The following is a 27934-nucleotide window of genomic DNA, read 5'->3' on the forward strand; positions in this document are numbered from 1 at the left end:
ACAATAGGTAATAAGTAATAGATAATAACATAATACTCAATATCACTCTATTCACTATACTTACTATACTCTACATAATCTAACTATATAATAAACTACTACCATACTATTTATATTAGTACACAATGTTCCTGATCATCAACGTACAATGATTTAATAACACTACTTATTCAATTGCTATTACATCAAATACATAATCAAATACATAATCAAATACTGATAATCAACAACTACTAATTTCAAAGCAATGCCACTGGGAAATTTAGTATATATATAAAACAAATACCAAATATTTCAATAAACAAATAATATTAAACAAATAACAACTCTTTATACCACTTAATACCATCCCTTTTACTAATTAGTGATATCACTTTATTGCTAAACCCGCGATAAAAAAGAAAATTTCCCATAGCAATTAAAAATTTAGTATTAAAAATTGATTACTACAAATTTAACAAAACTTTAAACATTATTATAAATAAAAATACAATTCCAATGTTTAAAGTATGTACCAATATCATTATAATCACCAACAACAACACATACTAATGAATACTCAGAATTTCAAAAACTTTATCCGTCATGGTAAACAAGCTCATGACTTATCAAATGATGTACCTTTTGAAAATGTGGATTATTATATTGATTCAAAAAATTTAGATCAAATTCAAACAAATTCGATAAGTGATGATAGTACTGAATTAATTAATGGTTTAAATGAACAACAATATCAACAAGTTCAACAACAAGCTTATGAACAAGCCCAAGCCCAGGCTCAGGCTCAGGCTCAACAACAGCAAGCTTATGAAAGAAAGAGAAACTACTACAACTACAACGAATTAGCAAATGAATTAGTTAAAGAAGAAATTAAATTAAAACAACAACAAGAAATTCAACAAAATCAAAATCCTTATCCAGGTTTACAAAATTATAAAATTTTTGAAAAATTAGGTGAAGGTGCCTTTTCCATTGTCCTTAAAGCTCAACATTTAATAACCAAAGAATTTGTTGCTATAAAAATTATCAAGAAACAACAATTAGATAATAATCAAAAAAAATCAGTCCTCAAGGAAGCAACAATAATGAGACAATTAAAACATGATAATATAGTAGAATTTAAAGAATTTAAAGAAGTTGATGATTATTATTATATTATACAAGAATTAGTTCCCGGTGGTGAAATTTTTAATGAAATTGTAAAATTTACTTATTTTTCTGAAGATTTAACAAGACATGTTATAAAACAAGTTGGTCAATCTATTCGTTATTTACATGAAGAAATTGGTGTTGTTCATAGAGATATTAAACCTGAAAATTTATTATTTCAACCAATCCCCCTAATCCCTTCCAAAACTAGAAAATTAAGAAAATCAGATGATCCAAACAAGGTTGATGAAGGTGAATTCTTGAAAGGTGTTGGTGGTGGTGGTATTGGTCTTGTTAAATTAGCTGATTTTGGATTATCAAAACAAATTTGGTATGATGATACCAAAACTCCATGTGGTACTGTTGGTTATACTGCTCCTGAAATTGTTAAAGATGAACATTATTCAAAAGAAGTTGATATGTGGGCATTAGGTTGTGTTTTGTATACCTTGTTGTGTGGATTTCCACCATTTTATGATGAAAAAATTGATGTATTGACTGAAAAAGTTGCTAGAGGTGAATATAAATTCCTGAAACCTTGGTGGGATGAAATCTCACCGGGTGCAAAGAAATGTGTTGAGAATTTATTAACTGTTGATCCAACAAAAAGATATACTATAGATGAATTCTTGAATGATCCATGGTTGAATAAATTTGAATTTCAAAAACCAAAACCAACAAAGATTACTCAATTACAAAGATCTTTTAGTCATTTATCAAATGAACAAGTTTATTCTCCTGCTGCTAGAGCTATGAAGGATGCTTTTGATATTTCAAATGCTGTTCATAGAATTGGTGAAGAAAAATTATTAAACAACAAGAAGTTTAAAAAAAATAAATTAAATACTAATGAAATTATCGAGGAGGAAGAATCAAATATTAATCAAACACAATTTAATCCTGAATTAGAAACAAGAAGTGGTAGAGTATTGAAAACTGAACCTAAAGTTTCTAAAGTTTCTTTACAACATGAAACATTAAATTCAAATCCTTTTGAATTAAAATTAGATACTTCAACTATAATTAATAGAAGAAAAAATAAATTAACAAGTTAGAAAGAATTCCATTTATTTAATATTGTTATGAGTTTATGTCCCCCCTTATAGAACCCCTTTTGTCTTATTTTCAATTCATTTCTGTGTTAGACAACCTTTAAAAGACTATTATAAATATTTGCTGTTAAGTTTTAATATGAAGTTGGGAAGTTGAGAAGTTGTGTGATTTTTAAATTTGAAGTTTTATTGTATGGAAATTAGAAATTTATGTTTAGATTGATTTTATGTAATATAGAGAAGACAAAGAAATAAATAAATAATTATGAATACATGTGTAGAAAGTTAATCAATATAAAAGTTAAACTACACAGTTAATCAAAAATACAATTCATTAAAAGATATAAACACCTGGAGTAATCAATCATCAGCTAAATTAATATAACTAATTCTACCAAACCCACTTTCAAAAATTCGATCAGGTATAACAAAAACAATACAACCTAATTCTTCATCATAATAATCTTCATGATGTTCAATATATTGATCCCAAATATTATAATATAATTTTGGTCTATAATATTGATATCTAGGTTGTCTAACTAATCTTAAATTTAGTTTTGGTAATTTAGCTCTGATTTTTGATAATGCTTGAAATTGTTGATTAAATAAATCTTCGGTTGATGACTCAGAATATTTTGTTGTATCATCTGGTAAAATCTTTGGGATTGGTTTATGTTCAATTAAAGAATTATTAAGAATTGTTGGTTCTTCATCTGATTCAATAATAGTTTCTTCATCACTTAAGATTGATGTTGATGGGTTTGATAAACCATACATTTTAGGCATGATTCTAATATCTTGTGATTGGTTGGTATGATTATTGATGTTATGTTTATTGGTGAATTGTTGTTCAGTGTTTAAGGCAATGTTTTGAAGTTGGCTCATATTGTTAAATATATATAGTTGTTTGATAAAGTTTCTATAAGTTAAATATGATGAAGAAAGGAAAAAGTGAAGAAGAAAGTTTAGGATAATCAGGAATTTGATTCGATTTATCGTTTCCTTGAGGTATTATCTGTTACATTTATTATCTGTTCAAATTTATTAAATGAGTTGATATAATTATTTGTTAATTAAAATGGTGCATTTAAATAACTCACCTTTTCATAACAGTGTAAACAGATATTGAAAAAAGATGTTATTATAGATAAGATAAAGGCATAACAACTATATTCAATCACTCCATTTATCAAAATATAACATGAATCTTTAAGTACAGTACCTTGTAGTATAATATACATATGATATATCCCACTTCAATGCACAATGGTTATTCAAAGTTTCTTGATGCAAAATTGACACAAAAATTGATCATCGGATTTAATATGGTAAACACTTCTCATTAAAACAACTCTAAAAATTCACTTATTAAACAAACAACCCACAACAAAAACAGTAAACTAAATACCATAAGTCAAACTAAACATCTTATATACCACCTAATAACACCTTAATAAAAAAAAAATCACTTCAATTCACTCCAAAACCCTTTAAACGCATTTTAAGCAAAAATTAATATGCGGTCGCGCCCGGATTCGAACCGGGGTTAGTGGAATGTTCTGTACTTGCGATGTTAAAAATCATCAGAATCCACAGTGATAACCTCTACACTACGCAACCCCGATCAAACGAAATTTTTCGAGCTGTTTTTTAAGTTTTGCTGGATTAGGGGAGGTAGGGTAAATTTCAGTTTTCTTGATTATAATTGGGTTAATTGATTGATTTGAGCAGAGGTTGATGGTTTAATGGGTATAAAATGACAGTATATTATTGGCGATGTATTTAAAAGTGCAAATTTTAAGGTTTAAATTTTAGGTTTTTTAATTATTTTCAAATTCAAAGTTAAATTAAAATTTATAAGGTTATATTCATTTTCGAAAACTCAAAAATCTATTTTTTTTTCTTTGAGTTGTGCAGAAATGAAGACATTAATAATAAATTTTAGCTCCAATGGTTATAAGAATGTATTTAATCAATATCTTTGTCATTAAAAGTTTTAAATTAATTCAGGTTTTAAATATCATTTGCTTATATAATTCATTATATAATAACTCCGAAATTTCGGTAATACGATATTGTACTTAAATTGCTTAAATCCATTTATATTTTTGACATAAACTATATTTGTATTGCTTGAAAAAGTTCAATTACCTTTACTATACCATAAATATACCATAAAGGATATCATTGATCCCCATTATTTGATCCAAGCTCTTATCAATATTTGTCAAAATCATAGGTCCCTCGAGGAAATTTTCAGTACTATTAAAATAGCAACAATGTCAAAAGTTTTAGTTACTGGTGCAAATGGTTATATTGCACAATATGTTATTAATGAGTTTTTAACAAAAGGTTATCAGGTTATAGGTACAGTTAGATCAGCTATAAAAGGTGAAGAATTGGAAAAAAAATTCCAAAATGATAATTTCCAAACTGAAGTTATTAAATCATTAACAAATTATGAAGAAATTTCATCAGTATTAATCAAGCATCAAGATTTAAAAATTTTCATTCATACTGCTTCATCATCAAATTTATTCACTCAAAAATCTGAAGAGGATATACTTATACCAAATATTGAATCAACAAAATTAATTTTGAAAAGTCTTAAGGAAAATTCACCAAATCTGGAGAAATTTATTTATACTTCATCACTTTCATCATTCAATACATCTGTATTTGGACCTGATTATATCGATGAAAAAACTTGGTCAAATATTACATATGACCAAGGGAAATTAAATGGATTTTATGGTTATGCAGCTTCTAAAAAATATAGTGAATTAGCTATAATTGAATTTTTCCAAAACGAAGAACCAATACATTTTAAATATGTTATTATTGGATTATCAATGGTTTTAGGGACACCTTTTTTCAATAATGATCCAATCAATAATGCTGCTAAATTATTATTAAAACCTTTACAAGCTGAAAGTATTGAACATGTTGAACCATTGAATTATATAACTGTTACAGTGGAAGATGTTGCAAAAGCTCATTTCCAATCAGGTATTGATTCTAAAATTTCAAATGGAAGATTATTAGTTACAGGAAATAGAATAACTCATCAAGATGTATTAGAAGTTGGTAATACTGTATTGGGTTTACAAAATTTGATACCAAAAGGTGAAGTTAGAAAAGAAGCTATTGATTTAAATACAAACGTTAATAATGATTATACTTTTAAATTATTAGGTTTTAAACCTGAATCAACTTTCAAAAATTTACAAAAAGTTATTCAATATCTTTCAGATAAAGGTGAATTCAAGAAAAATATAAATCATCTAAATACAGAATCATGAATGTCAGCTTATATACCATTATTATTTAAATGTTTTTCAAATTCTTCTTTTGTAAAATCTTGCCTCCATTGATATTTGAAACCTGGATGATCTTCTCTAGGATATAAAACTCCATCACCATATAATTGTTCTCTAAATGAACCACCAGGAACTTGATATTCAGTTTGAGCCAAACCTCTTTTTTGTAATTCAGGGATAACTAATTCCACAATATCTTCATAAGATTCAGGTAAAACAGTATAAGCAAAATTGAACCCATCAACTTTAGCAATATCAACCCATCTTTCTAATTCATCTGCAATTTGCTCGGGAGTTCCAATGAATTTAGGACCTGAACCACCTATTCTTAATTGATCAGCTATAACTTCTCTTGTCCATTTATTTATACCTGGTACAGCTTTAGTCCAATTTTCAATAAATGATGATATAGCATTTGATTTAACATCATGTAATTCATCATTTGGATCTATTGTACCAATATCAAATCCTGACCAGCCACTGAACAGAGCTTGTGAACCTTCAGGATTTGTATATGATTTATATTCTTCAAATTTTGCTGCGGCTTCCTCTTCAGTCTCACCAACAACTAATGTAATTAAACTTAAGAATTTAATAGAATCTGAAGGTCTATTAAATTTTTCAATTGATAATTGACGAATTTTAGCAATACGTGGTGCTAATAATTCTGGTGAAAAACCTGATAAAAATACAACTTCTGCATTTTCAGCTGCAAATTCCATTCCTTTTGATGAAGTACCAGCTTGAATAATAATTGGTAATCTTTGTTTTGAAGGTTGAGTAATTGAAGGACCTGTTACATCAAAATATTTCCCCTTATGATTTATTTCACGTAATGCCTTAGGATCTGTGAAAATTCTGTTTAATTTATCTAATTTAACTGCATCATCTCTCCATGATGATAATAATAATTTATAAATCACTTTAGTATATTCATCACATCTTTCATATCTTTCTTCATGTGAAGGTAATGCTTTACCACCAAGTAAATTTCTAGCACCACTTTCTAAATAACTAGTAACAATATTCCAACCAATTCTACCATTTGTAATTAAATCCAATGTACCTAATCTTCTAGCTAAATGATATGGTTCTTCAGATATAGTACTAAAAGTCATACCAAAATTTAAATTTTCAGTAACACTAGCCATTAAAGGTATGAAATATGAAGGATCACTTATTGGCCATTGAGCACCAGTTAAAGCAACAGCATCATAATTTCTTGGACCATTATAAACATCATAAGGACCTAAGACATCTGCAATGAAACATGAATGGAATTTACCCTTTTCTAATAATTTTGCTAAATTTTGCCAATATTCTATTGAAGTATATAATTCAGGTGATTTATCTCTTGGATGAGACCAAATACCTGCACTTTGATGACCTGATGATCCCATGAGGAAAGCATTGATGATTAATGGTTTTCTAGTTTTTTGTTTCTTTGTTGGTTGTGACATTATGTGTGGTATAATTTGACTATGATCATATGAAAGATAAGAAGGTACAAAGAAAACCTGTCATTTTAATCATCAAATTCTCCAAAGTATATCACACAATCACACAATCATCTGATTGTCAAGTTTCGAGTCAAATCTGAGTAAAATGAGTATATCAAATGTGTTTCGGGTGAACCATAATCCCATCAATCTCAGCCGATATCAAACTCAAAAAGCACAACCTGAACCTAATCTACGCCCAGTCAAAGCCTCTAAATTCAATCCTTCCATCCAATTGCCAATATTCAACTCTTTTACAAAACTTCCTTCCTCCTAATTTTGCTTATCATATTCGCAATTTCTTTAAAGTGTTGAAAATATGCCACAATACAAATTGGGAAACAGCTCCGAACCGATTTATTGTGGCATTCTAATCACATTTCATCAAATCTTTGAAAGTTTCCAAAAGTCACATGAAATGGTGGATAGCTAGTTATACTTGAATAGGTGTACATAGTACTACTAGTTTGATTATTATGTTATATGCCTTGTATTAAAACCTGTATCCCCCTGTAATAAATTAAAATGAATAAAAATATACTCATAATCAACCTGTAAATTTGATTATAATTCAACTATATACTTTTCATTACTTGCCCCAAATTTTTCTAAATCTTTTAATCCATCTAAAATCCCTTCAAAACCTTTATAAATTTTTAAATTTCTTTGTGGTTTAATTTTTTCTTGTGATAATAATTCCCATGTCTTGGATACTAAACCTTCACCAAATTTAACATTTTCATGAAATTTCTTTATGAAAACTTCTTTTAATTCAATATTTTCCAATAATGATTCATCAATATCTTTTGATGGTTTAGAAACAACACCAACAAAAGTTTTTGGTGATTCTTTTGGATTAGATCTATTAATATTTAAAAATTCTAATACGATATCAGTAGTTTGTTTCCCAACAACATCAACACCAATTTGTAAACCTTCAGGAACAATATCAGTTAATTCTTTAATCAATTCATCTTTAGATTTAAATCTATCCAAAATATGTGTAGCACCTAAATCTGTTAAAAATTCATTATGTTTTTCAGAGGCAACAGTTATAATTTTTTTAAAACCTGCAACTTTAGCTAATTGAATAATATAAGATCCAACACCACTTGAACCACCCCAAATTAATATAGAATCTCTTTTTTTCAATAATTTTTCTTGATCAAAATCTTTATCATCAAATAAATTAACATTTAATTCTTCAATAACTGAACCTGCAGTAATTAATCCAACCCCAATGGCACAACTTTCTTTTAATGATAATACTTCAGGTAATTTCCAAATTAATCTTGAATCAAATATAGTAAAATTTTGGAAAGTTGAAGTTCTAAGATCTCTATAAGAAGTTGATGCAATAAATACTTCATCACCTTTTGAAACGTTGTCAACTTTTGGACCTAATTGATGAACAACCCCAGAAGATTCACGACCTTGAATCCATGGGAATGAATAAACACCAAATCTATATTTTTTACCTTTCCAATCAACAGGATTTAATCCAATATATTTATTTTCAATAAGAACTTCATAATCATTTAATTTTGGAATTGGATAATTATTATCAATGAAAAATGGTTCATCAAAAGATTTTATCACTACTGCAGTTTGTGAATCTGATCTTTTTAATTTTTTAGATGATGGTTCTTCTTCATCAGTTTCTAATTTTCTCTTTTGTTCAACTTGATCATCTTCTTCATCTGATGATGATGATGAAGAATTTTGATCTAATCTATCACCAAGATCTTCTGAATCTGTAGAACTAATACTTAAAGTACGATCATTTAAATTTTTCAAAATTGTTGATTGATCTGAATCTTTTAAATCACTTAATTTTCTTTTCAATAATTGTTTAGAAATTGATTTATTTGTATTTATATCTTTAATCTCTATATTTTTTGTAGTTTCAATTTTAGTACTTTGAGTCATTATGAATATGTATATAGGTTCTATAGTTTTTTAATAATATTAACCATCTTCAACATAAAGAACAAACTTATAAAACAGGATCATTCAAAATATTTATATCAAAACTTATGTCTCATCACTCAATAATACACCCAAGAACCAAGAACCTAGTACAGCAAAACAACCGAATTCCAACACCACAATAAGCAACAAAAAACCACTTCTTTTTCAAAAACATAATTAATAATACATAATACACATAAACTGTGTTTGAAAAAACCCGGACTTATTACCAAATTGTGCAAAATTAAAAGTATCCACAGTTTATAATACTTATTTATGTATCCACAGTTTGGAGGTTATGTAAGCACTACACATGTGCTGAGTCAGCCAATATATTATGATTCATTTATTGACCAATTTCTTCTAAAATGTCCCATTCATCTTGATATTCTTCTTCATAGTTGATTTCTCCAGGTTTGGATGAGGTTTGTGATGGTTTATTGAGAAATTCTGGTGGAATTTCATCATCTTGTTGTGATTGTGATTTTGGTTGTGATTGTGATGGTTTAGGTTTTGATAATAAATCATCAAGATCATCATCATCGAAATCATCATCGAAACCATCTGGAGTTGTGGATGTTGGTGGTTTGGTAGTTGGTTCTTTTGTAAGTTCAGGTTCTTTTTCAGCTTCCTTTTCCACTTCCTTTTCAGGTTCTTTCTCTTTCTCTTTATCTTCATCAACCTTCTTTGGAACAGAATATAAATCATCATTTTCATAATTTTCTTCATCATCTTCATCAACAAACATATTATTTCTTTTCCTCTGTGTAGTTTTAGTTATTTGATCATCATCTTCATCATCATCATTATGGTTATTACTTTGTTGATGATCTAACTCTGGACCAAACAGCTCATCATCATTATCTTTATTTCCTCCTTCAACTTCTTCATCACCACCAGGTAGATGTACAGCAAGTGATTCTCTTTCTTTATCCATATCTTCAGAGATGAAACCTTGTCTCATTGTTTTCACAGCTTGTGATTTGATACCAACTTTTGTAGTCATTTCTAAAAAATCTTTAAAATTTGATTTTGGATAAATTGAATGCCCCCATAATTGATAAAAATTTAAAAAATTTGTTAAGTTTTTATAATCATCTTTATGTTGTATCCTTGGTTTCAAAGCTTTTGCACAATTTTTCCTTAAATATGGTAAACCTTTCTGTTGTAAGAAATGAGATTCATTTAAATTATTAACTTTTTTACGCTTAGGAATTGGTAATTCTGAAGTTGAACCATTGGGATCTAGATTGACACCTAAAAAGTCATCTATATCGATATCTTTTTGTTTACCCTGTGATTGTGATTGTGCTTGTGACATTTTTGTTGTCTTTATACCTGATCTAATACTAAGTTGTGTATTCTACTGAAATAAATTTATTCAAATCATCAACAAACGCGTCAATATTGGAAAAACGCGAAAATGCTATATAAATGAAAATTCGCGTATATTTTAGTATGAATCAATTGAAGCTATGGATAATAAAGTACAAGAATGACATCAGAGACACTAGTGAAAGTATAATCTAAACAGAGATTGATAACTAGAGATGATTCCTCGAGTCTCAACAAATTAAGAGTACTTTATGACGTTATCATTGGTATAAAACATTTCATTCTCGGTGATTACATCATCCACACTAAAAATCATTCGATTATAACATTATATGGTTCGATTTTTTTTGATCAAAGTCTCTTTTTATGTGAAAAGTATGGAGTAAAAGGGGACTATGATTGATTGCTATCGTACTCCAGATTATCAAACGAGACATGATCTCCAACTCGCATTACATAGTTACGTTTGATCTAAATTTTAGATTATCTATCATTGCAAGATCTGATCAAAAGCACTACTGTTCTTATAAAAACTTTTCATACAACGTAATATTCATAACAACTAAATAATTATAAAGTTTGTATGTAAAAATAATAATTTCGTAAAAGATTAAATAATAACCAATTTCATAGATCATAAAAATTCATTTAAGGTAAAAAAAAATAAGTAAAAAGTAAAAGATAAGTTAGGGGTAAAAAATGAGAATAAAGTTTAAATATATCTCGTTCGTGATCTCATGAATAATAATAATAATAAAAGGTTCGTTCGTTCGTGTAAATGGTTATTCTTTCTTTGGGGTCTGACTTCAAGCCATGTGTGATATTCACCATTCAATCAATTCTTCAACATCATGATTTGCAATTTGGAAAAAAGAATCGATATTATTTTCATCTTTGAAAATTTTTAAATCTGAATTATTTAATTGTTCATTTTGATTCTGATTTTTTAAGAATTGAAATTCAATATTTGATTTTGATTCTAATGGTTCAATTTTTGGTAATTCCATAATTTCAAATTCTTCATTCTTGATATTAATATTATTTGAATTTGAATTTTCAAAAAATGAAACATTCAAGAAATCTTCTAATTTAAGAGTTTGTTGTTGTTCTTCTTGAATTGATGATAATGATGAATAAACTGAACTTGCAGTTGATGAAGAATTTGACATTAATGATGGTGTAGAAATTTGTGAAGAATTATCATCATCACTTTCATCCATAACTAATGATTTATATGAATGTAATTCTTCTTCAATTTCACTATGACATCTTTTTTTATGTAATTCTTGTTTTTCATTATCTTTTTGTAATTGTTGTAAAGACTTTAAATCTGAAACTAATTTTGATAATTCAATCTTCAAGTATTGATTTTCATCTTTAATTTTTTGTAAAGTATTTTCAATATTGACATTTTGAGATTGCTTCTGTATAGATTGAATAGGTTGTTGTGTAGTAGGAGTAGATGTGATAGTAGTAGCTGTGGTATCAATATTAGCTTGTTGCTGTTGTTTTTGTTGCTTCTTTTTAGATTGAGTTTGCTTTGGTTGAGGTGATGATGAATTTGGTTTACGACCTGGTCTCGGTCTTGGTGGAAGAACCCAATTTTTAGAAGTTTTAATCATTGTTGGTTGTTTAATTGATTGTAAATGATTGATATCAATATGATTATTTTGACGTTCTTCCAAAGTTGTTAGTATTTGAAGTCCGATCATTATGTCTCGAGAAACGATGAGTATAATATAAGCACACATACTTAAATCCATATTGAACCGATATGTTAATGTTATATTCTAAGCATTTGATGAAAATTGATTATAAGTTTATAAATGTATAAATCTATCACTAAAACAAGAATTTCAATTTCTTATATATATTGAATCAATTATCAAACTTCCTTTATGCCTTAATGGATTAATAGGAAAATTGGTTGTTTTATAATATTTATTCCCAGAGATTCAAGACTCTTTGCAAGTTTGAGTCTTAAAGTCCAAAGTATGTTTTAAGTCGCGGAAAGAAGCATTTAGAACTTTTCCTACATGTTTTGGGCCAATCTCCCAATCTATTAATTTTCAAAAATCTGTTCGAATCTTGAATTTTTCAACTGATTTGTGTTTGATTGTTTGTATTGTAAAACCCTGGAAAAACTTGGTTTGACTTGGACAGTATATATACGATTACAATTGATTTGAAAATATGGAGAACATGGTGCCATTAATCTAACGTTATGAGTGGGGAAAGATATCTTAATTGCTCACCACTTTGATATCAATTTACGTCCTTCTTGAATTCTTTCATGTATGCTTATTACGTTTCATGAAGAAAAACAATCACTCTTATTTGCAGTGTTTTTTTGCAGAATTTGCCCGATTTGGCCAATTACACATCGGTTGCATCGACAAAAGAAACGCAATTTTTTTCAGAATTGGCATAAATCCAGCAAATCGGATACGCGTAAAATGTAAACATCCACACACCAACAAGCTCACCTAGCCTGTGTACGTGCCTAGCCTAAAAATTGAAAAGGGCATCGGTATTTTTAGCCTCTCATCACTCATCGGTTACAAAGGTAAGTTCCTCAGGTTCCGTCGATATAGGGGCTAGTCCCCAAATCAATGGACTAAGAATTTGGACACGTTAAAAATTCAAAAATGATTTTCACTTGTTTAGCGCGTATTTTACTATTCTTCGTTTTTAACAGGCTTTTGAACTTTGCCTTCGGCGTCTGGGGAAGCTTAACCGGGAGACTTAAGGTATTTGGTGTCTGGGCTAAAAAACTAAGAGACTACCATAATTAAATTAAGTGCTACCCAGCTAGTAATAATTATACTACGGTACTAAGTTCTAACATCAGATCATAATATCATTAAAATAATTTATTTACATTCCGTGAAACCTTTTCAGCTAAAGATCTTTTACCATCTGTATTCTTCTTCTTATTTAAAACATTATCCATTTGTGATAATCTTTCTATTTCTTGTTTTTGATGTGCTTGATAATCAAATATATCTGATTTAACTATACTATCAACATCAAATTTTAAACGACCAGTTTTACCTTGTTTAAATCCATCAATCCAATGCAATGCAGTACCTTTTTCATCAAAATCTTTAGTTCTTGAATTATATTTCTTAATTTTTTTGGAAATTGCTCTTAATAGAGTATAAACATCATTTGTTGGAGTTTTCAAATATTGTGAATATAAAGTTGGATTTTGTAAATTTATTAAATATAATAAATAATCTGCTTGAATGACTGGATCAACAATAGTTGGACTAACTGCACCAACTAATGACAATACAATCATTCTTTCACTATTCTCAACTCTTGGAATGAAAACACCTGGTGTATCATATAATAAAATTTCTGGATTTTCATTAATTTTAATAATTGAACTTGTTGATCTTGTAACACCAGGTTGACCACCAGTTTTAGCAACTTTTCTAGTAGAATTTAATCCAACAGCTCTTAAAGTATTCACAAGTGTACTTTTACCAACATTAGGCATACCAGTTATAATCATTCTTAGTCCTAATGGTGGTCTTGGTTCCATTTCTTCATAATGTGCTTTAGCAATTTCAATTATATTGGTAGCATCTGTTCGACTTTTACAATTAACAAACATGAATTTTTCATCTTTATGCCATTTTGTCAATAATTCAACATCTATAGTACTCAAATCCTTCTTGGAATATAACACAACTTTTGGTTTATTACCCAGTATTTTTTCAAAAAGTACATTTCTTGTACTTAAAGGTGCTCGTGCATCTCTAACTTCAAACACCAAATCCAATTGTGGAGCGATTTGGGTCAACTTGTTCAGAGCTTTCACGTGGTGACCTTTAAAATCTGTCAAGGAGACTCTATAATCCGGGAACGAGGTTCTGGGTATGAATTTCCTCACCAAAGAAGTCATGATTTATATCTTATTTAGTTAATATTTTGGTGATGCTCATACTTTATATTTTTCACCTTTTGAAAATTTATTATACCCGAAAAAAAAATATTTGTGTCTCGTAGATATATAGTGCTAAATCAACCAAAACACCAAAAAACTCACACCATACACCATGCCTCTTGTGATATTCTCAGGTTTACCATCTTCTGGTAAATCTACTCGTGCCAGAGATCTAAAGCAACAGTTAGAATCCAAAATCTCCTCTTTAGAACAAGGCCAACCAGGTGCCAATTTAAAAGTTATATTACATACAGATGAATCACTAGGTATAACAAAAGAAGAATATCGTGAATCAAGAACTGAAAAATCCCTTAGAGGGCTACAAATGAGTGCTGTTAAAAGAGATATATCAAGATCAAATATCGTTATATTGGATTCACCAGCTTATATTAAAGGTTTTAGATATCAATTACATTGTGAAGCAAAAGCATTATCAACTTCGTGTTGTGTTATACATGTTTTAGCCTCTTTAGAAACTTGTTTAAATTGGAATTCTGAAAGATCTAAAGATGATCAATGGGATCCTGAATTATTGAAACAATTAAGTATGAGATATGAAGAACCTGATGGGAATTCAAGATGGGATTCTCCATTAATTCCAATTGCATTTGATGATGTTTCAATCCCATTTGATGATATTTGGAATACTTTAGTTCATCAAAAAGCTCCACAAGCAAATGCTGCCACAATGATGAAACCTGCCACAGCAACAAATTATTTACAAGAACTAGATAAATCAACTCAATTTGTTATAAATAAAGTTATTGAATTTGAAGATTTGAAAACAAGTCGTATAAAAATTGATGAAGATTTATTTTTGGATTTACCACCTCAAGGTGTTTCAAATGCTAAATTACAAAGAATTAGAAGAACTTTTGTTACCTTGAATAGAGTTAGAAGTTTAGATGTTGATAGAATTGTTCCATTATTTGTGGATTATTTGGATAGTAATATAAATAGAGATGATTAATATGCATCATACATAATATATCAAGATTACTCAATTAATGCTAATTATGCCTATATTTACATTATAGTGAATATTTTATATGTACATGATCCATCTCAATGCTTATTGTTGCGATTGAATATACTTAACTAATTCTTGGTAAGCACCAATATCACCACCATGTTGTTGAATAATTGATAAAATATCATGTTTCATATCATCATTTAATTCAATTTTATTATTAATCATAATTGGAGTATATTGAACAATGAAATCATCAATTAATTTCCCATTTTGTGAATCTGAAATAACTTTAATTAAAATATTCCATGGTCTTGAATCATATGATACACTTTTCAAATCAGTTTCATATGAACCTAATTGATTCCAAAATGGCCAAAACCATTCATCATGTGCACGAGCTAAATTGTTTAAACTTAAGAATAAAACATTTTGATCAAATTCAATATCATCTTGATATAGTTCTATTATGATTTTGAAATATTTAGATGCAACAATTGGTCCATCTTTAGGACCTGTAGTGTATTGTGAAGATAATAGTAATAAGTTTTTGATTAATTCATTATCAACTTTAATATCATTTTGAATTCTTAGCACTCTCAAAATTTTACTTAAATTATCAAATTTTACTTTAAATATTTTATTCATTAACTCACGAGTTGTTATTAATTCTAAACCAAATTGTGGAGTTGATAATAAATCTTGGAAATATTGGTCATATTGCTCTTTGGTGATTTTATCACCCGCAGCAGATTGATCTAATAAACAATTCGTTAAATTTTCAATTGGATAAACATCTGGTAAGATTCTATTTAATGTTGAATATAATTGATATCTTATAGTCCAATGTTCAAAATATGGGATGTTTGGAAATGATGATTCAAACAAATGAATGTATTTATTTGATGGTTCAGATAATTCTTCAACTGCTTGATGGATAGATAAGGAGCCAATTGTATTATTTATAGATTTCAAAAGTTCTAATGAAGCATCATTTTCAATAACAATTTTTTCCAATGATTTTGATAATCCTTCTTTATCACCAATTTCAAATTGTTGTAAAATTTTCGAACTTAAATCAGGTTCAATCTTTGTACTATATTCTCTTCTTTGTAAACCAAAGAAAATATTATCAACATCTTCAAAACGGTTGAATTCTTCTTGTTTTTGTTCATATAATTTCTTTTCTTCAGGTTTACACCACATATATTCTAAATTAACATCTGTTCTTCTTTCTGGTGTTAAAACATGAATAACAAAATCATCAGTTTGAGGATCAACCATAACCCAACTATTTGGCCCAACACCGAATTCATTATCAGAAGCACCACCTTTTCTAACATTTTTTTTAATTCTTCTTTTTTGTCTTTGAGCACTATTAGCTTTTAATAAACCTTCAACATAAGGAATAGAATCCATATTATGCTTAATATAAGAGGTTAATTCATCTGTAGCAGTTTGAATATGTTTTTCACTCTTACCAGATGTTATAATCATAAAATCAATATATGTACTAATTGGTAAATCATCTCTATTTCTAATATCAAAAATTTTCAAATCATCAAGACCTAATTTATCTGAGCAAAATTTTAATAATGGTTCAACAGATTCTGGTGCACCTTGTGGAATATCAGGAATTTCTGCTTTGAAAATTGGTTTATCAAGTTCAGAAGCTTCATCTCCACGCATATACCATGGGATTTCTTCTGATTCTTCTACAGCTTCAGCAGTTTCAACAGTTTCGTTGACTTCATCAATTTGCAAGAGTTCTTCATTAGTTTCAAATTCTTCAGCTTCCACAGCTTTAAAACTTTCAGGATCAATACCCATTTCTTTACTAATTTGTTCTTGTTCTTTTATTATCTCTGGATCTTCAATCTTTGTTGCAAAATTTGGGTCATATATCACTTTTTCACCATTTTCCAATGATCTTTCCATACAGCCATCTTCTAATTGTTTATCTTGGTTTATAATTATATCTCCTATTATAGATTTTTCACCATTTTGTTCATTTCGAAGTATGTGACATGAAGTAAATGATCTTGTAGCAAGTCTAGCACTCAAATTTGGAGCTTTTGAGCGCACCAAATTGGCCTTCAAAGCTGAGCATGTGATCCTTCTAAACATCTCCTATAATCAAACAGCCAACAGTGAACAATAAACCACAACGACTAACTTTCAATACAAAACGCATTTAAATGATGGTTTAACAGTGCAAAAATTCGAAGTTTTTCACCTTTTTGGCAGATTCTGATTACATAATCTTGAATTGTACTGTCAAGAAAACGCGTGTAAATAAAAAATATAAGCGACGCGTCTTTTCACAGGCCAAAATTCAACTTTTCAAATTAAATCATAGGTTAATTGATTAAGAACCATAGGATATCAGACAATGAGTACGTTAGAGACAGAGATTAAACTCGAGCTTAAGGCTTGGGAGTATGGCTTCAAGAAACAAAATGGGAGAAATCCTGATAAAGATGATATAAAGAAGAATCCAGAGATTTGTAAGTATTATACATTTGTTCATTATCTTTATTATAGGTACTAATACCTTTAAAAGCTGCTAAATACAAACAATACAAAAATTTGAAGTATGGTATACCCAAGAAGAAAGAACCAAAATATTCTACACCAACAAAGAAAAGAGTTAAAGTGATTCCACAATTTCATACACCTCACAAGACTTCATCACCAATGAAAGAACCTGAAACTCCATTAGATGTTGATGAATTGGGACCAACACCACAAATGAATGGTCGTGTACTTGGATTATTTGAAGTTATAACAAGTCCCAAAACAACACCTCAGGCTCAAACCACAGTTAAAAAGGAAAATATTACATTAACACCAGCAAAGAAAACTCTTGATTTCTCCAAAGCTGTTGATATGGAAGACGAAGAAGAAGAAGAGGAGCAAAATTTTAATGATGACTTTAAAACACCACAGAAACCCAAGGTTTCACCTGTAAATAACATACAACAAACTCCTGCATATTTGAAACCTGGTGGTTCAAAAGATATAACTGCTTCACCATCTCCATTAGCATCACAAAGGATTAGAAAAGGGTTATCAACAATAATTAATGAGTTCCGTGATATACAGGCTGAACTAAAATATGGTGACTTTGATGAAGATGAATTAGATATAGGACCACTTGCAGATATAGATGAAGAAGGTGAAGAAAATGAGGAAGAAGAAGATGAAAATCAACCAAAACGTGTATATAAGAAGAAGAAAACACAAAAAAGAACAACAAGAAGATATGTTATTAAATCACGTCCAAATACTGATCAAGATTTAATGAATGGGAAAGATATTAGAGCTGAAATGGAAAAAATTGAAAAAACAAAGAATGAAGAAGTTGAATCTGAAGAATCTGAAGAATGGTCAGATGGACCTGATGAATTTATACCCAAAGCTCGTTCAGTTGAAGATGGACAGAAAAGAGTTGCACAAGGTAATAATTTCAAAAGACTTAAAATTCGTGATAAAGCAGGTTCAAAACGTAATTTTGGTAGACGTAGTAGAGGTTACTAAAAAAGTAATATTTTATAATCATGAAAAACAAAAAACTAATGCATTAAAAATTATGAATGATTTCTATATATTGTAGTATGAAAGAATAATTTAATTAGCAGTTAATAATTGAAGCATACCTTCAATTTTTTGAGCTTCTCTTGCCTTTTCAACTTCTTGAGAAATTTTTTTACGTAATGTTAAAATTAATTCTTCTAAAACTGGAGCTTTATCAATCATACCACCATAAAGTTCTATTATAACAGCAACCCAATCAGCAACTATATTTACACTTCTAACATCTTCAATAGCTTTTAATGACCAAGTTAAAATTGGTTCAAGACTTGTTTCATCACGACCTGACAATGAAGCTCTAACTTTACCTCTTTTTTTCAATTCTTCTAAAACAGTCACGGTGATTTCTTTTGAAACACCTGGAATGAAAGCAGCATCTAAAGCTTCACTCCATCTGAATGCATTTAAATATCTTTCATATTGTTTTAATTTTTTAGATTGTTTTGGTTTATCACTAATAATACGATGTTCTTCTTCACCTTGATATTCAGCACCTCTAAGCATTTTCTTGAAGGCATTTGATTTAACTTGTTTAACACCTTGTTTAACTTTTGGTTCAGTTTTTCTAGTTCTAATTGATAATAAACCTGAAGTTAAACCTGCAACAAAATGTTTTGAATTTGGTGAAACACCACAACTTAAGACACCACCACCGAATTTCCAACCAAATTTAACATCCCAATTAACTAAATCAAATACTTTAACATGACCATCTAATGAACCTGTTAATATACCTCTATTATCACCAGCATCTGCAAGACATGTAACTGTTTTTTGGAAATTTGACATTTCATTAACTAATTTACCTGCAGCTAAATCCCATATTTTAATTGATGGACCACCAGCAGTGACCATTGAAGTTGGAGTTAATGGTAATATATCTTCAACTGGAGAATTTTGTTTATATTTAGCAACTGGATCTGAACCAACTCTTGCATCAAAGATTCTAACAAATCCATCATAACAACCAGTCGTTATTAAATTAGAGCCTGGAATGAACCCAGCAGTACGAATATAATCTTCATGATCATCAAAAGATATTATTGGAGATGCTGAATTTGAAATATCATATAATCTTGCAACTCTATCATCAGATGCAGTAAGTAAATTTGTTGATAAAGTTGGATGAAATTTTGTAACATGAGTTGGATGTGTTGAAGGGTTGATACTAACCAAAAGGGTTCTTGGTTGTAAAGCATCAAATATTTGTACAAGACCAGAAGCATCACCTGCAACAAATAATTTACCATCAAATCTATATTCACCACTGTATACTGTATCTTTAAATCTTGAAAAAGTCTTGACAACTTCTCTAGTTCTTGAAGAGAACACTTGAATTCTTGTACTACTTGTAATGGCAAAATCATGCGGGCTTATTGGATTGAAAGCAATATGACTGACTGCATTATGTTCTTTAACAATTTGAGTATTTGTATAACCTCTCCAATAACGTTGTTCCGGAGTGGTTTGGGCTGGTAGGACAGGGTTCTTCACCACTGCGACTCTTTGCTTATTGGATGACATGTGGATCTAATTTTTTCTTATAATAAGTAAAACAACAAAGAACAACTTCAATCTCCTTTCCTGTGTAAAACTCCTATGATATCTCATCGCCTGAAAAGTGTATAAGCATAATAAAAAAATTTTGAAAAATCATCAGCGACACGACGAAAATTGACAGAAAATTTGAAAGTCGGAAATTGTGTTGACGGCCGGAACTCGATTTGGATAATCAACATAATCAACAACAACAAAATTACGCCATTGAAGAAACACAGAATCTGATCAATTATCACCATTTCACAGGGACAATGTCAATTGAAAGAGAAGCTATATGGGCACCATTGCCTAACACCACCAGAGCAGTGACAACACACTTATCCTATGATAAAAAATCAGATAGAATTGCGTATGCGGTAAGTCCTCTATGATGTGTCAAATAAATGATAATTGAAACTAACTTTTGATCAATAGTCTGGGAAATCAATCTTTATAAGATCTGTTGAAAATCCAGAAGAATCCGTTCAATTCACAAACCATACTTATAACACTTCAGTGGCAAAATTTTCACCTTCAGGTTTTTATATTGCTTCAGGTGATGAATCTGGTAATGTCAAGATTTGGGATACCGTAGGTGAAGATTTAATCGTTAAAGGTGAATATCAAATCATCAATGGTCGTATTAATGATATTGCATGGGATGCTGATTCTCAAAGAATCATCGCTGTGGGTAATGGTAAAGAACGTTATGGTCATGCATTCACTTGGGATTCTGGTAATACCGTTGGTGAAATTTCTGGTCATAGTGCACAAATTAATGCCGTTACTATTAAACCAAATAGACCTTATAGAGCTGCTACTGTGGGTGATGATTCTTCATTGGTTTTCTTTCAAGGCCCACCTTTCAGATTTGATTCAAGTTCAAGAGGTAATCATACAAATTTTGTTAGAGATGTTAAGTATTCACCAAATGGGGAATTTTTGGTAAGTGTTGGTGCTGATAGAAATATTGTTGTTTATGATGGTAAAACTGGTGAATTTGTTAAAAAAATTGGTGAAGGTAAACATGATGGTGGTATTTTTGCTATAAGTTGGATTAATGAAGAAAAATTTGTTACATCTTCAGCAGATGCTACAATTAAATTATGGAATGTTAAAGATGGTGAATTATTGAAAACTTGGACATTAGATAGAAAATTAGAAAATCAACAAGTTGGTGTTATTGCCACTGAAAAATATATTATTGGATTATCCTTTTCTGGTGATTTAAATTATTTCACTGAAGATTCAGAAACACCTGTTAAAACTATTCAAGGTCATCAAAAATCGATTACTGCTTCAACTTTAACATCTAATGGATTAATAACTGGTAGCTATGATGGTAGAATTAGTAAATGGGATTTAAAAACAAGTTCAGCAACTTATGAACCAGGTCATTCAAATTTAATTGCAGGTTTCGCTAATGTTGATAATGATTCAGTTTATTCAGTTGGTTGGGATGATACTATAAAATCATTAGATGGATCTAAATCATCATCATTACCAGGTCAACCAAAAGGTGTTTCATCATCAGAGAATCTTGTTGCTATTGTCACTGAAGAAGAACTTGTTGGGTTTTCAAAAGGTTCAGAAATTTTTAAAGTTTCATTACCATCAACTGCAACTTCAGTTGGTGTTTCACAAGAGTATATTGCAGTTGGATTCCAAAATAATAACATTATTTTATTTAACTCATCAATAGGTTCAAAAGAATTTGACTTACCACCAACAAGAGCTTCACCAAGTTATTTATCATTTTCACCAAACGGTGAATCTTTAGCAGTTGGTGATGTTTCAGGTAAGATTATCTTGTATAACGTTACCAAAAGGGAAATTCAAACTTCAAGATGGGTTTTCCATACAGGTCGTATAAATTCCATTTCATGGAATAAAGACAATAATAAAGTTGTTAGTGGATCATTAGATACAAATATTATTGTTTATCAAGTTGATAAACCAATTAAAAATTTTAAATTCTTAGGTGCTCATAAAGATGGTGTTAATACAGTGGAATGGATTAATGAAAATGAAATCATTAGTGGTGGTAATGATTCTACATTAAAAAAATGGATATTAAAAGCTTGAGGACCAAAAAAACACACACATAAATGCCATAGAAATTAACGATATTATACAAATATTAATGCAATAAAAATGTAGGTAGGTTATCATAAGAAAAAAAACAATAAATGATCAACGCTTACGTTCTTTTTTAAATTTATAAGTTCTTCTACCATTTGCATCTATAACTTTCTTTTTATCACCTTTTTTCATACCTTCTCTCTGTATATCCATTCTTTCTTCAACTTCTTTTAATTCTTCTTGTCTTTGTAAATGAGCTTGTAATGCAGCATATTTCTTGATTCTTTTCTTATCAAGAGCTTCTTTTGGCATGAATTCTTCATCAAGTCTATCAACTAATGATTTATCAGTTTGTAATTGATTTAATTTTAATCTATTTTCTCTATTTTGTAATAAATTCTTATCAGTTTGGAAAAATTTAACAGGATCAAATTCTTCTTTGGCAATTTCATCCTCTACAAACACAGTATGTTTACCATTACTTTTAAAATTTAAAGATTTCTCTAATTTTTCAATTTTTTTCAATTCTTCATTTCTTAAATTTTTAATATATGTTGAATCTTGAGTTTTCAATAGTTTAACTTGATCCGCAGTTAAGACTTCATTATCTCTTTCAGAAATCAAAAGACCACGATCATCAGTCTTCTTACTTGTCATAGCATGATAATATTCATCAGGATTTCTCTGTAGGGCTTTTTGTTTTAATGCTTTTAAAGTATTTTGTTTTCTATGATAATCTTTAGCACGAAGTTGATAATCCTTCTTTTTTTCCAAAAGACCAAACTTCTTTCTGTCCCCTGGTTGGGAACGTTCCCTATGTTGTTTCTTCTGGACGTTATGTACGAGTTTAGGCATTGTCTTTCAGTTGTTGATCCTGGCTGTTTATTCTATCTTCTTTATGTCTCTTCACTGAGATGAGCTTTAAAATAAATTTTAATAAAAAAATTGTCTGTTACGGGAAACACCATACAAAATAAATATCCGCGAATTCAAAGTAGTATAAACAAATTGATTTAGCCATTAATTACACTTTGAAGAACTATTTTATAAAGGTATTTGAAGGGTCTTTATCACAGGATGACTGTCAAGGATGAGATATTGGAACACAAGGAACAGCTCGGTGTGCAGTTTGACGACAACTTGTACGTGGCGTTGATGTTGGGAGCCATTGCGAAAAGACACATTCTGATATCATCAAGTGATCCCAGAGAATCTGAAGTGGAATTGAAGACTATAGTTGGTGATGTATGGAGGATAAGGCATCATACTTTACAAATACATGGTGATGATATACATAACTGGGATCATAATAAGCTACTGGAGTTCTTTGTACAAGATTCACAGAATTTTAATATGGATGCTATTTATATAATATTGGGACTTGATAAACTGCCCAAACAGTTACAAACGTTGATATTGGAGATTATGAGAACTAGGGAGATTGTTTTCAATGGAGAGAAATATCATGGAGGTGAATTGTTCATGGTTGTTGGTGTCTTGGATGATTTCCATGGTAAAGACAAACAATTGTTTAGTTATTTACAAGATGAATTTTGGTTTAAACAACCACATGATCCAGAACCTAAAGAATCACAAATTTCACCGAAACAAATTGAAACTAATACTGGAATGATACGAAATTTCAAACAAGTTGGAGAAACTGTACAAGGTGTGGTGGTTGTTCCAGAGATGAAAAGATATATTTATGATATTATAATCTTTATAAGGACTCATAGATGTGTTGCTACAGGTTTACCAGGGAGATGGATAACAGAGATTGAACTATTATCCAAGGCACTATGTGTCTTATTCAATAGAGGATTTGTTATACCTTCTATAATCAAATTAGCTGCAAGGAAACTCTTACCTTCTAAAATTAGGATGATTAAACCTGAACACGAATCATCTCTTCAATGGGGGAGTGATCCTGAGCTTGTGAATGAATTAATGAATAGAATAACACCTCAGTTGATTGTGGAAGATGTTTTGAAGAAAGTGAGTCCTCCTTTATGAATTGTTTATATTTAATGTGTTGATGAATTTAAAAAAAAGTTACTTGAAAGCTCAAATCTGGGTCGAAAGAGCTCAAAAAAGTGGGAAACATATAAAACTGTAGTGAAATGATCCATTGATAACATTGAACCCCCGATATTTGTAGTTTTACCTAGATAAATATCAACATTAATTATCTGATTGATCTCATATTGTTCAAATCATCGCGTAAAAAATAACGGAGATACTTTTTTAAAGGAAAACACAACAAAATGTACAATTCAAACATCATCAAAGAACACAGCAATTCAATTGAAACACCAAAATGGCTGATAAAGAAGTGCGTAAAGCTTGAGAGCTATGATAGTGAACCATTACTTACAATCACCAGGTTACTGCTTTTGTTATTGATGTTGACTCCTCAATGGGGTCCCAACATGGTGGACGTCAAGTTAGTGATTTACAATACGGTTTGAATTATGTTAAAGATGTGGTGGCAAGTAAAGTGAGTATGGGTCTTATTTATATTGCAGATGAAATAATGGCTAACAATGTGTGCTTCATAGATCATTAAGGGAAGAAAAACTGATTTGGTTTCATTAATAACGGTGAATTCTGAAGGTATGTGTCAAAAATATAAAGTATAGAAGATGATTATAGGACTAACAAAATGTTATTCAAAGAGACTGAAAATGAAGCAGGATTAGACCATGTTACTGTTCATAGTGACTTCAAACAGTGAGTTATACATAAATGAATTTTAAGTAGCAACATAGCTAACAAATTATAGACCATTTTTCAATGATTTAAAACAATATGATGTTCAACCAACCTTAAAAGAATTAAAAGATGAAGATAGATCAGGTATAGTAAGAGCCTTATTGTTAACAATTCAAAATATGAATAATTTTGTGAAGAAATTAAAATATAAGAAAAACATTGTATTAGTGACAAATTCTCGTACAACTCCAGAATTAGATGAAGAATATTCTAATGCAATAGTGGAATTAATCAATGGTGCAAATATAAATTTAGTACTGATTGGTGTTGATTTCCATGATGGTACTGAGATTGAAGATTTTAAAAGAAATATTAAAAGTTGGGAATCATTATTTCAAGCATTACCAGATTCAACTTTAATGACTGGTAAAGATGCTGATAATGTTGTTAATTATCCAAACCCTAAAATTGTTCGCCCTGTTAAGACTTTTAGTGGAGAATTTAGAATTGGTGCAAATTTAATAGATAAAGATTTTAAACCACATGATGATTTAAGTTGTGTTTGTTTTAATGTTGATGGATACCCAGCAACTAAGATTGATAGACCACAACCAAGGAAAACTTTTGCTTTAAATAAACAAGATGAACCTGAACCAATTTCAATATCAACAGAATATGAAATACATCTTTATACAAATGATTTTGATAATGAAAATGAATTACAAAATGCAGATGAAGAAGATCTAGAATCAAGACCATTTGAAGTACAACCAATTGAAAAGGAAAATTTAGTTAAAGGTTATAAATATGGTAAAAACACTGTGGTATTACCTCCAACATTAGATGAAAAACGTAAATATTTAACAGAACCTGGTATTGATATAAGAGGTATTGTTTCATCTCAAAAAATTCCAAGATGTTATTTAACTTCAGAGGCAACAATAATCCTTGGTGCTAAACAAAGTGAAGCAGATACTCGTGCATTGGGGGCATTCGTTGATGCTTTAACAGAGTTGGATTCATTTGCTTTAGCAAGATATGTTGCCAAAAAAAATGCAGAAGTTCAAATGGTTGTCTTGATACCTGTATATATTAAAAAAAATGGTGGATTAACAAATAAAAGAAAAAATGATGATGAAAATTTGGAAGATATTAGAGGATTAATCTTAACAAGATTACCATTTTATGAAGATGAAAAAATTGCTACATTCCCTTCATTAACTGAAGTTATTACAACAAGTGGTAAAACTATAACAGAAAATCATAAATTATTACCAAGTGATGAAGTTAAAGAATTGATGGATGATCTTGTAACAACTATGAATTTAGATTCAACAAATGAAACTGATTTTGATGGTGATAAAAGAATTTTCAATCCATTAGTTGCAGATACTCAATTACCTTTACTGAAACCATTAGGAAATCATGATAATTTAGTTAAAAGATCAACAGGGATACATCGTGTTAATTTAGCATTGAAAGATATAGCTATAAAAGGTGCTGTTCATGACGGTGGTCTTGAATCATATTTGGAACAAGATGATATAATACCTCCAATTAGTGAACAATTAAAAGCAGATACCGTACCAGATCCTGAATTATTATCAAAAGTTGATTATCAATTGGAAAAATTATCAAAATTATTACAAGTTTCATATATCGCAAAACCTAAAAAATCACAAAAAAATCAAGTTGATGAAATACAAGCAAAAGAAGAAGAAGAAGATGACATTTCATTAGAAGAGTTATTAAGCAGAGGTGTTCGTACCTAAAAATAATTCACTTATTGAATTTTGTTCTGGTGAAAATGGAGTTTTTGGAATTTTATCACTTGAAATATTCAATTTGGTGGAGTCTTCACCTAAATATCTTAATGCAAATAATGCCTTTTCTTGAGCTGTATAGTTATCTAATGTGAATATTAAAGCAGCTGCAATCATTGATTTTGAACAAACTTCTGAAGGAATTTTACCAAAACCTGTACCTAATCCTGGTAAGATTATAGCACCTAATCGATCAGATTCATCTTTGATTAAGTGATTTTTTTCATCAGCTGTTCTCAAAATTTCCCAAGTCCAATCGAAAACTTGTCTATAAGAATGTAAATCACCTAATCCTGCAATATCTCTTGGGATTCTCATAGTTGGACAATGAATAATTGTATTTGATCTTAATTTTTCATAAGCTAATGAAGATTTAATTGCATTATCTGGTAATGTTAATGCTTTAACACAACCTGGAGGAGCATAACCATTTGTAATTTTATTTTTTAATAAGTTTGAAGTATCATGATAATTCCAATTTGGACTGAAAATTTCACCAATAACTTGATCTAAACCACCACCAAGTTCACCAAGTGAATTACCAGGTGATACAACAGCTGATCTACCAGTGAAATCACCAACTTTGATTTCACATAAAGGTGATCTCTGAACTGAAAAATCAATAGGCTTATCAAACCATTTGAAATTTAATCCAACTTTTGCAGCTTCTTTGAAATGTCTTTCCCATAAGTTGACAAGTTGTGAACTGCGATCAATAAAGATTAGTCTCATATTCAATCAATTTTGGTAATTATCTTTTGAAATATAGATTATAACATAACAGTGGAATCCTTTGAACAAATAAAATCCCACCCAACTCTATTTAATCCTGAATTTGAACCTGTACATTGAATCTCTTGATGAAGTACCAGCGATATGGTGGGTATTTATATTCGTCTATACTGATGAATAAATAGGACTCCTAACTTC

At 29.6% G+C, this 27934-nt stretch overlaps 17 protein-coding genes across 17 annotated transcripts; 7 read left to right on the forward strand and 10 right to left on the reverse strand.

Annotated features, from left to right (window-relative positions):
• Positions 1–551: 551 nt before the first annotated feature.
• On the forward strand, positions 552–2204 carry RCK2 (serine/threonine protein kinase RCK2; the record flags this gene model as incomplete). The annotated part of the gene is made up of 1 exon (XM_011274276.1): positions 552–2204. One exon carries the CDS (start codon positions 552–554, stop codon positions 2202–2204), a length of 1653 nt encoding a protein of 550 aa, XP_011272578.1.
• A 357-nt stretch (positions 2205–2561) lies between these two features.
• Positions 2562–3089, reverse strand: BN7_5133 (uncharacterized protein; the record flags this gene model as incomplete). Its single annotated transcript, XM_011274277.1, has 1 exon — positions 2562–3089. The coding sequence occupies one exon, from the start codon at positions 3087–3089 to the stop codon at positions 2562–2564; it is 528 nt and encodes a 175-aa protein (XP_011272579.1).
• Positions 3090–4483: 1394 nt separating this feature from the next.
• Positions 4484–5506, forward strand: BN7_5134 (NADPH-dependent methylglyoxal reductase GRE2; the record flags this gene model as incomplete). Its single annotated transcript, XM_011274278.1, has 1 exon — positions 4484–5506. One exon carries the CDS (start codon positions 4484–4486, stop codon positions 5504–5506), a length of 1023 nt encoding a protein of 340 aa, XP_011272580.1.
• Positions 5507–5514: 8 nt separating this feature from the next.
• On the reverse strand, positions 5515–6984 carry BN7_5135 (uncharacterized protein; the record flags this gene model as incomplete). Its single annotated transcript, XM_011274279.1, has 1 exon — positions 5515–6984. One exon carries the CDS (start codon positions 6982–6984, stop codon positions 5515–5517), a length of 1470 nt encoding a protein of 489 aa, XP_011272581.1.
• A 603-nt stretch (positions 6985–7587) lies between these two features.
• On the reverse strand, positions 7588–8952 carry BN7_5136 (zinc-binding alcohol dehydrogenase family protein; the record flags this gene model as incomplete). The annotated part of the gene is made up of 1 exon (XM_011274280.1): positions 7588–8952. The coding sequence occupies one exon, from the start codon at positions 8950–8952 to the stop codon at positions 7588–7590; it is 1365 nt and encodes a 454-aa protein (XP_011272582.1).
• Positions 8953–9340: 388 nt separating this feature from the next.
• CSM3 (Csm3p) lies at positions 9341–10315 on the reverse strand (the record flags this gene model as incomplete). Its single annotated transcript, XM_011274281.1, has 1 exon — positions 9341–10315. One exon carries the CDS (start codon positions 10313–10315, stop codon positions 9341–9343), a length of 975 nt encoding a protein of 324 aa, XP_011272583.1.
• Positions 10316–11153: 838 nt separating this feature from the next.
• On the reverse strand, positions 11154–12041 carry HAP4 (transcription factor HAP4; the record flags this gene model as incomplete). The annotated part of the gene is made up of 1 exon (XM_011274282.1): positions 11154–12041. One exon carries the CDS (start codon positions 12039–12041, stop codon positions 11154–11156), a length of 888 nt encoding a protein of 295 aa, XP_011272584.1.
• Positions 12042–13192: 1151 nt separating this feature from the next.
• MTG1 (putative GTPase MTG1) lies at positions 13193–14242 on the reverse strand (the record flags this gene model as incomplete). Its single annotated transcript, XM_011274283.1, has 1 exon — positions 13193–14242. The coding sequence occupies one exon, from the start codon at positions 14240–14242 to the stop codon at positions 13193–13195; it is 1050 nt and encodes a 349-aa protein (XP_011272585.1).
• Positions 14243–14396: 154 nt separating this feature from the next.
• KTI12 (Kti12p) lies at positions 14397–15254 on the forward strand (the record flags this gene model as incomplete). The annotated part of the gene is made up of 1 exon (XM_011274284.1): positions 14397–15254. The coding sequence occupies one exon, from the start codon at positions 14397–14399 to the stop codon at positions 15252–15254; it is 858 nt and encodes a 285-aa protein (XP_011272586.1).
• Positions 15255–15356: 102 nt separating this feature from the next.
• ATP25 (Atp25p) lies at positions 15357–17381 on the reverse strand (the record flags this gene model as incomplete). The annotated part of the gene is made up of 1 exon (XM_011274285.1): positions 15357–17381. The coding sequence occupies one exon, from the start codon at positions 17379–17381 to the stop codon at positions 15357–15359; it is 2025 nt and encodes a 674-aa protein (XP_011272587.1).
• Positions 17382–17646: 265 nt separating this feature from the next.
• Positions 17647–18794, forward strand: SLD2 (Sld2p; the record flags this gene model as incomplete). The annotated part of the gene is made up of 2 exons (XM_011274286.1): positions 17647–17765; positions 17903–18794. The coding sequence occupies 2 exons, from the start codon at positions 17647–17649 to the stop codon at positions 18792–18794; spliced, it is 1011 nt and encodes a 336-aa protein (XP_011272588.1).
• Positions 18795–18884: 90 nt separating this feature from the next.
• Positions 18885–20372, reverse strand: UTP15 (snoRNA-binding rRNA-processing protein UTP15; the record flags this gene model as incomplete). Its single annotated transcript, XM_011274287.1, has 1 exon — positions 18885–20372. The coding sequence occupies one exon, from the start codon at positions 20370–20372 to the stop codon at positions 18885–18887; it is 1488 nt and encodes a 495-aa protein (XP_011272589.1).
• Positions 20373–20659: 287 nt separating this feature from the next.
• AIP1 (Aip1p) lies at positions 20660–22472 on the forward strand (the record flags this gene model as incomplete). The annotated part of the gene is made up of 2 exons (XM_011274288.1): positions 20660–20757; positions 20846–22472. 2 exons carry the CDS (start codon positions 20660–20662, stop codon positions 22470–22472), a joined length of 1725 nt encoding a protein of 574 aa, XP_011272590.1.
• Positions 22473–22580: 108 nt separating this feature from the next.
• UTP11 (rRNA-processing protein UTP11) lies at positions 22581–23324 on the reverse strand (the record flags this gene model as incomplete). The annotated part of the gene is made up of 1 exon (XM_011274289.1): positions 22581–23324. The coding sequence occupies one exon, from the start codon at positions 23322–23324 to the stop codon at positions 22581–22583; it is 744 nt and encodes a 247-aa protein (XP_011272591.1).
• A 222-nt stretch (positions 23325–23546) lies between these two features.
• MTC2 (Mtc2p) lies at positions 23547–24482 on the forward strand (the record flags this gene model as incomplete). The annotated part of the gene is made up of 1 exon (XM_011274290.1): positions 23547–24482. The coding sequence occupies one exon, from the start codon at positions 23547–23549 to the stop codon at positions 24480–24482; it is 936 nt and encodes a 311-aa protein (XP_011272592.1).
• Positions 24483–24733: 251 nt separating this feature from the next.
• YKU80 (ATP-dependent DNA helicase YKU80) lies at positions 24734–26921 on the forward strand (the record flags this gene model as incomplete). Its single annotated transcript, XM_011274291.1, has 3 exons — positions 24734–24912; positions 25252–26764; positions 26874–26921. 3 exons carry the CDS (start codon positions 24734–24736, stop codon positions 26919–26921), a joined length of 1740 nt encoding a protein of 579 aa, XP_011272593.1.
• Positions 26922–26929: 8 nt separating this feature from the next.
• PDL32 (putative ADP-ribose 1''-phosphate phosphatase) lies at positions 26930–27736 on the reverse strand (the record flags this gene model as incomplete). The annotated part of the gene is made up of 1 exon (XM_011274292.1): positions 26930–27736. One exon carries the CDS (start codon positions 27734–27736, stop codon positions 26930–26932), a length of 807 nt encoding a protein of 268 aa, XP_011272594.1.
• Between the last annotated feature and the right edge of the window lie 198 nt (positions 27737–27934).

The sequence above is a fragment of the Wickerhamomyces ciferrii genome, contig 00200, assembly GCF_000313485.1.
Source record: "Wickerhamomyces ciferrii WGS project CAIF00000000 data, strain NRRL Y-1031 F-60-10, contig 00200, whole genome shotgun sequence".
NCBI classification, from domain to species: Eukaryota; Fungi; Ascomycota; class Saccharomycetes; order Phaffomycetales; family Wickerhamomycetaceae; genus Hansenula; species Hansenula ciferrii.